Source organism: Astatotilapia calliptera, chromosome 12, assembly GCF_900246225.1.
Source record: "Astatotilapia calliptera chromosome 12, fAstCal1.2, whole genome shotgun sequence".
NCBI lineage: Eukaryota > Metazoa > Chordata > Actinopteri > Cichliformes > Cichlidae > Astatotilapia > Astatotilapia calliptera.
The window spans coordinates 36,624,456-36,633,785 of record NC_039313.1 but is presented as its reverse complement, the minus strand read 5'-3'; the positions used below and the strand labels follow the sequence as shown (position 1 = coordinate 36,633,785).

The following is a 9,330-nucleotide window of genomic DNA, read 5'->3' as shown; positions in this document are numbered from 1 at the left end:
CAAGATCTCAAACCTCATTCCAGAAATAACTAACACTTCCACGCAAACACAAACCCGGGACAGCGACAGTCTGTGAGGGACCCGCAACCCAAACCAGGTACAAAACGTAGGACTGTAGAAGATGTTCATCAAGGGTTGCAGTTTCTCCGGGTTTAGATGGATTCTGATGGCCCCAATTCCCAGGTGGTGCAACACCTGGTGGTGCAGATGCTCCTCAGAGACAGAAAGGCCTCGGAGGTCTGCAGCCCAGTAAGAGCAGAACCACCAGAAAACCCAGATCTGATCTCACAGCAGTCTCAGCCTTCAGACGTTGTTTGCTCTTGTTGTGGTCACCGCGCCCTCTAGTGGGCGCTAACAACACCTCACTCAGTTGGTCTGTTTTATTAAAATTCTCCAAAATGCTTTAGTGTTGACCTTTGATCGTGTTTTCTGGCGTCGCGAGGAGCCCGGCCGGCAGCAGACAGGTGACTGCCTGCGTTCTGATAACCTGAGAGTCAACAGTGTTAGGTAAGACCCAAAAACCCCTGCTGAGTAAACTCACCTTTGTTACACACTCAGCTCTGCATACAAACAAACAGGAGCTTCCACCTCGGTTGTGTTTCACTGAGGACCCCCAGCTGTTTGCCAATAGCCGAGTAAATGAATAACTAATCAAATCCAGCTGTGTCGCTCAGTTCTCTGCAGAGCTCAGTGTGCTTCTTACCTTCAGGATGAAGGTGTGTGTCCTCCTCGCGTGTGTGTGGCTTCTCTGCTGGAGGTCGGAGGCTCAGTCCAGCTCGTAAGTCTGTTTGAACTTTATTACTTGTTAATGAATGTTTTATTACCCTGCAGCCTCCCATTTACTGCCGCAGCTGTTTTGGGCTTAAACAGCTGTGTTCATGTTCAGCTGCAGGGTGTGCAGAAGAAACAAAGGGTCAGAACAACTTATTTGATGCCCAAGCACAAAGAAGCTTGTAGCGTCCTGCATTTCCTCAATCAGGCCGGCCGTGTCAAACAGCAGAGAGTCAGCGTGGTCCTCGTTAGTCCTGTTTACCGTCCATCAGGTCACCAGTGGATAAGTGAGGGTTAAGGTTAGGTTGAATTTCCCCACATGCTAAACATGCCCAGCTTTTCAAACTAGAAGATTTTACCTCTCAACCAAATCTCATAGATCCATTTTGACCTTCCAGCTTTCCGGCACGCCAAACAGGTGAAAATTCCATATAAATGTGATCCTATTCCAAACAGGTCGGTGGAAACCTGTGGGTGTTAAGAGGTTAAGAACCACAGAATCAATAACCTCTATAGACAGGGACAAGGTTTTTGTGCAAGAAGCTTTTGTTGACCAATCACATTTGACCGGGTGAGTCACACACCTCCAGGAGAGCGTTAACCAACCCAAACGCTCCCTTGCTCAACGGTCATGTTTACCAAGGCTTCAGCAGGTTCCAGTACAGGTGCAGAGCAGTCGGGGCTGTTTTTGCAACCAGCATTTTAAATTTGCAGCTGCAACAAAGTTTGTAGTGATAGGTTTGTAGCTTGAACCTATTCGCTGGAACGTTGAAGGCAATATAATTACACCGCAAGCAAGACACGAAGTAGGCAAAGTTCTTCATGTTTCTCGTGCACGGGAGAGAACCGGACAGACGCCGTTCCTTCGCTTGACCCCAGTTGCTCTCGTCCGTTCTCCCGTAACACTGTTGTTTTATTGAGGCTACATGAATATGCATAGGTTCATTAACATATGATGTCTACATACAAACAAAGAGTACCGTGTGTGTGTGTGTGTGTGTGTGTGTGTGTGTGTGTGTGTGTGTGTGTGTGTGTGTGTGTGTGTGTGTGTGTGTGTGTTACTGCTGATCAAAGGGTCCTATAACATGAAAGCACAAAAGCAAACATCCTTGGTCAGGAAGAGGGTAGCCTCCCCCTCACCCTAGATGGTTCACCCTAGATTTCCCCCAGGGATCAATAAAGTATTCTGATTCTGATTCTGATTCTGATAACACGGTGAGGAAGTCCAGCATTTAAAGCACTTAGACTAGAACAGACGTAGCTACGTTAATCCTACCATAAAACAATAAGACAAGGTACGACCTCTCCCGTGCTCCCAGAGTGCTCTCTAATGCACACAAAGTTTGCAGACTATCACTACACAATTGATTATACACCTCTAAGCATATATGGTTAAATATTTCTAAGCATAAATGACAATCAACAATACAAAACCTAACATGTAGTCTTTCGATAAAAAGAGCTGCAAGATAACGTTGTTGTGAGTTGGCACTATGTGATAAACTGAAATCTTCACACCGAGTTCTGAGTTTCCAGCAGCCTGAAATAAACCAAAATTACATCCAGTTGACTTTAAAGACCCCGAAATAAGAAGGTGGAAAAAACTACTAAAGGTTTGTTTCACCCTTTAAAGACACCTTTGAACTCTTTGGGTACTTCCTGGAGATTGAGAGCATTGGACTTGTGAGGATGTGTGTGGGGGAAACAGCTCGTAGCTTGCATGGAGTGTGAGTCTGTGAAGGTTCTCAGTCATCCAGGTCATCGTAGTCCAAGGAGCTCGGAAAGAAAAGGGTCTGGACTTCTTTAAGCTGCTTGACGACGCTTCATCTGAGAAGCTTCTTCAGGTATAAGGTTAAATGGTGGAGAGTCCCAGATTAGACTATCCTCTCTACATAATCGCACGAGCCAAGGAGTGATTATGGAGGTCTCAGTCTTCTAAAGAGAAGACAGATGGTTTGAAAGAGGAGTGAAAGAAGCATCTTTGTCCACTTTGAACGGCCATCTTTGAACAGAGGCGGGGCTTATGACCCCAACTGTCTGCCTATAATCCAGACACCTTAACGCCCACATCCAGGGCCATCTGACCTCAGTTAGTCACATGACAGGGTGGGGCTAGGTTTCACAATGAGCTCACCCGAAACCCTGGTTGATTGTGACCCACACCCGTTTTCACACCTTGGCTCGTGTGATTAGGTGGAGGATCATCAGGGGGTCCTTTGTCCCTCTTTGGGGGGACTCTCCGCCATTTGACCCTAGAACTGAAGAAGCTTCTTGGATGAGAGGTGAAACGTCTTCAAGCAACTTACAGAAGTCCAGATGCTCTTCTTTCCAAGCTACTTAGACCATGGAGCGCTAGCTTTGAGTTGTTTCTGACTCATTGGAATAACAGCAGAATATTCATTGAGCATAAATATGCTTTTTGAAAATGTAATTCCTTAAATTTAAATTTGATACGAGTCTGGACAAACGTTCACAGACTGTATGTGCTGATGATATGTGCAAGTATCAACAGCATAAGCCGCTCTAGACGAACGTGACAAACTGATAACAACCTAAATATGCATCACTTTAAAACGTCTCCTCTCTCAGGTATCTGATAACGGCACCTCTATCGCTCCGCCTGGACGCCGTGGAGACCGTGGTGGTGCAGCTGTTTGGTTTTACAGGTGAAGTCAACGTCTACCTGTTCCTGAAGACGTCAATGGCTCCGAATCACCGGGTTCTGGCTCGGGAGGTCGTGACCCTCAATGCACAAAATAACCACCAGGCTGACGCCAAAGTCCGGGTGAGAAAAGATGCTAACAGGCTAACACCTGCAGTTTAACTGAAGGCATCTGAAATACTTATGATGTCACTTCCTTTTTACAGCTGTACCCAAACCAGCTGGACAAGAGTGCAAATCATGTGATTCTCCATGTGCAGTCAGACGTGATCAATCAGCACCAGTCTGTGCCCATCAGTCGCACCAATGGCTTCCTGTTCATCCAAACCGACAAACCGCTGTACACGCCGCGTCAGAGCGGTGAGAGAAGTTTGTCCCAGTTCAGACTCCAGCCTTCTCCTCATTAATCTTATGTTTTATAACCCATCTTTACACTCAGCTAGTCAGGTGGTTGTCTTGTAGTCATAAAGACAGACTGGTTTGGGGGTCAGAGGATAGAGGGTGTGGCCTGTTGAGGCTGCTGGAGCTCAAACTGCAGAAGAAGTTCATGGTGGTTCTGATAGAAAGGTGCCACAGTACACAGAGCATGCAGTTTGTTGCATAAGGGACGCATAGTCACGGACCAATCACGTTACCCGCGCTGACCCGTGTTCAGCTGACAGTACCAACGATGGGCACGAGAGCTTCAGAACTGGACCACAAATCACAAATTATACAGCTCCAAATCCCAACAACAGTGTCAAGGTGCTTTATATTGTAAGGTAGACCCTACAATAATACATACAGAGAAAAACCCAACAATCATATGACCCCCTTTGAGCAAGCACTTTGGCGACAGTGGGAAGGAAAAACTTCACCTGGAGGGGCGGGGCCATCTGCTGCGACCGGTTGGGGTGAGAGAAGGAAGACAGGATAAAGACATGCTGTGGAAGAGAGACAGAGGTTAATAACAGATATGATTCAATGCAGAGAGGTCTGTTAACACATAGTGAGTGAGAAAGGTGACTGGAAAGGAAAAACTCAATGCATCATGGGAATCCCCGGCAGCCTACGTCTATTGCAGCATAACTAAGGGAGGATTCAGGGTCACCTGGTCCAGCCCTAACTATATGCTTTAGCAAAAAGGAAAGTTTGAAGCCTAATCTTGAAAGTAGAGATAGTGTCGGTCTCCTGAATCCAAACTGGAAGCTGGTTCCACAGAAGAGGGGCCTGAAAACTGAAGGCTCTGCCTCCCATTCTACTTTTAAATACTCTAGGAACAACAAGTAGGCCTGCAGAGCGAGAGCGAAGTGCTCTAATAGGGTGATATGGTACTACAAGGTCATTAAGATAAGATGGGGCCTGATTATTTAAGACCTTGTATGTGAGGAGCAGGATTTTGAATTCTGGATTTAACAGGAAGCCAAAACAGGAGAAATATGCTCTCTCTTTCTAGTCCCTGTCAGGACTCTTGCTGCAGCATTTTGGATCAGCTGAAGGCTTTTCAGGGAGTTTTTAGGACTTCCTGATAATAATGAATCAGGTGGAAAAGATCAAATATTACTCAGTGAGTTGAACTTTTTTCCTCATGCGTGCAGATTAAAGAAGAAAGAATCAGATTTTACAGACAACTGTGTTACTGCTGTGTGTGATCAGCAACATTATGAGCTCATTGTCTGTATCATCAGGAATACAAAGACACAGATACATCAGTTAAATGTTTTTATGATGGAGGGGCGTACCATCTAAGCTGATGTTTCTAAAATGTCCTTTGGGAGCTTCAGGCATAGCTGGACTGGAACCATCAGCTGCTGATTTGGAGATGTCTGTTTAAGAGAACAGATAAATAACTTCAATCTGAATTCCAGCTGCATGTTAACCACTGTATCAATGTACCTGTATCATAGCAAATTACAGTTCAATGTCCAATGTGTAAAAGAGGTCATATAACTGGAGATCCAGTTGGGCCACTGGTCGGGGGGCTGCTCCCTCCTGTGTCTGTGTGCTGTTGGCTCCAGCCAATCCAGGAGAGAAGGACAACCGCTGCCTAAGCAAAACCTGTAGTGATCCCATACGTGTCAGGAGTATCGGAGCAGCTGAGACGCATTTTTTCTAAACACCGGGTCTCTGTGGCTTTTAAACCTCAAAACACGCTGCGCCAAAAACTGGTCCACCCCAAGGATCGGGTCCCCAACACAAACAGAGTAACATGGTGCACGCTGTTAAGTGCAGGAGGATTGGCAGGATTTATACATCGGGGAAACCAAACAAGCTCTGGCAACACAGAAGAGCCGCCTCGTCAGGCCAGGACTCTGCAGTCTGTTTACACCTACAGGCCAGTGGTCACTCTTTCAAGGCAACACGTTCTCACTCCCAAAGCATAACATTTTACGCTAGGTGACAAATCGTCAACATATTACGTTTTCGGCTACACACTACGTTCCTAAATGACGACCTCGGAAAAATGAGGAAATATGAGAACCGTCTGAGTTCTCATGTTCTCCCCGTGTTCGCGTGGGTTCCCTCCGGGTACTCCGGCTTCCTCCCACCGTCATGCAGCTTGTGGGGATAGGTTAATTGGATAATCCAAATTGTCACTAGGTGTGAATGTGGAAGTGAATGTGAGTGTGAATGGTTGTCTGTCCTTGTGTGTTGGCCCTGCGACAGACTGGCGACCTGTCCAGGGTGTACCCCGCCTCTCGCCCTATGACAGCTGGGATAGGCTCCAGCGCCCCCCGCGACCCTGAAAAGGATAAGCGGAAGCGAATGGATGGATGGATGGAGTACCGTCTGGACTCAATCTACACGTTCGCTCTTTTTCTTCACATCGCTTAGAAACACGCTACTTAACATCATTAAAGTCCCGGTTAAGGTCAGGAATAAGGTTAGGTTTAGGGCTGGAATACAGGGCTGGAACGTCTATTACCGCGGGAGCATCATTGCACTGGATTTCAGCCATAACCCGCAGTGTACCATAAGAACGCCGAAGGTCTCCTTTCGCGTTCCTCAGGAACGCCGCGGGACGTGACAAAACATCGGCATGTTACGCCTCGGGAGTGAGAACGGGCTGTTCAAGGATGGGGGATGTACACATCCTGGACAGGCAGGAACGCTGGTTTGAGGGCGGAGTCAAGGAGGTCATTTACGTGAAAAGGGAAAGACCATCTCTGAATGGAGGAGGGGCCTAAGGGTACATCTGTCACCATCTTACAATGCTGTGATTGCAGCCATTCCCCAACTCTCTGTGAATGGTACATGGTCATAAACTGACCTCACAGCCCATCGTTCATTCAGTGCTGCTAGTGTCAGTCACTACAAATGTGCTGTTTATAAGGTTGAAACCTGCAGTCAGCTGAGACTGAAGGAGTCACCTGATGATGATGAAACATTTCTCCCACCGAACAGAACCAGATGGACAGAATCAGCCTTTTGAGACTTGTGGACATGATCAAAGAAGGTAACAGTACAGCTACCTGCATGTGGGAGAGGGTTCGTATACCTGGAAGTCCACTGGAGACTCCGCCCCCTCGCTCTCTAAGTCAGTCAGTTCTGTCTCCTCTCTGCTCTAACACGTGTCCTCAGTTTCCATGAGAAGCATTGGTGTGTGGTGTCTTTGATCAACAGGTTCATATGCCTTCATAGAGTTTGGTAGATCTCCTCAGCCAGTCCTTGCCAAGGGTTCCTGTTAAGGTCTCCATCAGCTCAGAGCTGGAGTTCATCTTTCAGGCTGTCTTTGTCATGGTTTCTGTAGTCGGATGGTTCTCATTAACCTAAAAATTCAGACGATCCTCTTTCAGGTTCTCCGTTACACCATCACCCTTGTCACTCATACAGCTGTGCTTCTGTTCCCAGTCAAAGTGAGGGCGTTCTCCTTGAACCAGGAGTTGAGACCGGCTAATCGCAGCGTCTACCTGACATTTAAGGTAAGCGGGAAGTTGTCCTGTGTAGTAGCAGGTGGGTGCAGTGATGGGTTCCATAATATCTTACCCTCTCCCTCCCGCCAGGACCCGGACCATACAACAGTGGACATTGTGGAGATGGTCGATGTGAACAATGGAATCCCATCTCTGCAAAACCCCTTTAAGATCCCCGTCAACCCAAAGTAAGAAATAAGAGTGTAAAACAAGCGACACACAGCTGCGTGGTCGTGTATCTAAGGTCGTGTCTGTGATTCCAGGTTGGGCATTTGGTCCATTGAAGCTTCTTACTCCAATGATTTCACCACAACAGCAACCACCGACTTTGAAGTTAGAGAATACGGTACATTATAATATCATGAAGCAAACTGCTGGTGCTGATCGAGGGTAAAACACGCGTTATTAATGGCTTTCACCCTGCATCAGTTCTTCCCAGTTTCTCCATCCAAGTGGAACCAGAAGCAAATTACATCAGTCACAATTTATTCACCAGTTTCAACTTCAAGGTTTCAGCCAGGTGAATAAACATTTCTGCACTGTTTATAGACTTTCAAATAATTTAAAGCTGTCAGTTACACACGAGTGGTATTTTTACCTGTCCCAGGTATCTCCACGGCGCTCCGGTGGCTGATGGTGACGTGTTTCTGCGCTACGGCTATGTTAGTGGGAAAAGTCCTCCAGTTATCATCCCAAACTCTATCATCAGAGAAAGTGTAAGAGACATGAACAAACACCAGGACACTTGTTATTATTATTATTAATGCTGATTAATGTTGACAGTATTGTTATTTGAACCATTTCACTCATGCTCCAGCTGTTTTATGCTACAGAAACCATCCAGGTATCCAAATGTTCAGCTTTTTCAGGATGACTGATGTATTACTTTGACTTTTTGTAACTTTTATAGTTGTTTTTTCAATATTTAGACTGTTATGGATTTATTTTATCAGGCAAGTTTACTAATAACCAAAACAGATGTTTTGAAGTCGCAGACGGTCCATTTTAGCTCAGACCTGTGTGGTGTGTGCGAGACCTGCCATGGTATTCACCTCGTACACTACTCACTTGATCTGAATGCCAGAGGTTGTCACAAATCTTACAGGTCTCCAAACAGGTACTGAACTTCAGCTCCGTGTGGAGGTGGGAATGCTCGATGTGGTCTCTTAAAAAGATCGCAGAGTGAATCAGTTTGTCCTCCTGGTTTAAGCAGTCTTCAATCAAATCTTTGACTGGACTTTGGGGGATAGTCAGGCTCTTTGTCCAGCTGCTTCACAGTGCTGGTGTTTTTTAAGAACCAGCTCACATTTCAGAATGTTGATTTGAACTTTGGCACCAAGACTGCAGAAACACTGTGTTTGCTGCATCTGCAAATTATCTATGAACCTCTTACAGCAATCCCACTGACAGTTGATGAGGTCAGTGCTTCTAACTTTGGGCGTATTTTTAGGGTGTTACCTGCCTAAAGAGAAGCTGACATTATTCTAGTGGTGTTAGGTTATTGACGATCCTCCTCCAGGTGACTCTCATCATGTAACTCATATCTGTTGTGTTTCTTTGACAGCGGTGTCTGTGTGTGTCTCTTTCAGTTGTCCTCAGCAGGTGACGTGCATGTGAATGTTAATATGCAGAAGGTTCTGTCTGAATACAATGGACCAAAAGACCTCAACAGCCTGCTGGGGAAGTACCTGTACATAGCTGTACTGGTGGAAGAGAGCACAGGTGAGCATGGATCACTGCTCTTAGCCCGATTCTTTGAAATACTTAAATATTTAATTTGTGGGGCGGATTTTGTCTCTCAGGTGGTATTACTCAGGAGACCGAGTTTGCTGCAGTGAAGTTTGTCAAATCACCTTACAGCCTGAGCCTGGTGTCCACGCCCCCCTTCCTCAAACCTGGACTGCCTTATAACATCCAGGTGTGTGTCACAGAAGCTCTTTATGTGTAACATGTGGTTCAGGCAACCGTCGCTCAGTTTGAAGCCTTTTTGAGGGATTGTGCGAT

The 9,330-nt window shown here is 46.2% G+C and overlaps 1 protein-coding gene across 1 annotated transcript in view; it reads left to right on the top strand.

Moving 5' to 3' along the window:
* The first annotated feature begins 673 nt into the window (after positions 1-673).
* The window catches only part of c5 (complement component 5), a 39,005-nt gene continuing 30,348 nt past the window's right edge, over positions 674-9,330 (top strand). Inside the window, exons 1-10 of the mRNA XM_026186397.1 lie at positions 674-778; positions 3,361-3,556; positions 3,640-3,793; positions 7,265-7,335; positions 7,417-7,514; positions 7,590-7,672; positions 7,756-7,846; positions 7,934-8,042; positions 8,916-9,048; positions 9,129-9,244. Of these exons, the coding sequence (XP_026042182.1) occupies positions 711-778; positions 3,361-3,556; positions 3,640-3,793; positions 7,265-7,335; positions 7,417-7,514; positions 7,590-7,672; positions 7,756-7,846; positions 7,934-8,042; positions 8,916-9,048; positions 9,129-9,244 (1,119 nt within the window). The 5' untranslated portion in view covers positions 674-710. The remainder of the gene's footprint in view (positions 779-3,360; positions 3,557-3,639; positions 3,794-7,264; positions 7,336-7,416; positions 7,515-7,589; positions 7,673-7,755; positions 7,847-7,933; positions 8,043-8,915; positions 9,049-9,128; positions 9,245-9,330) is intronic.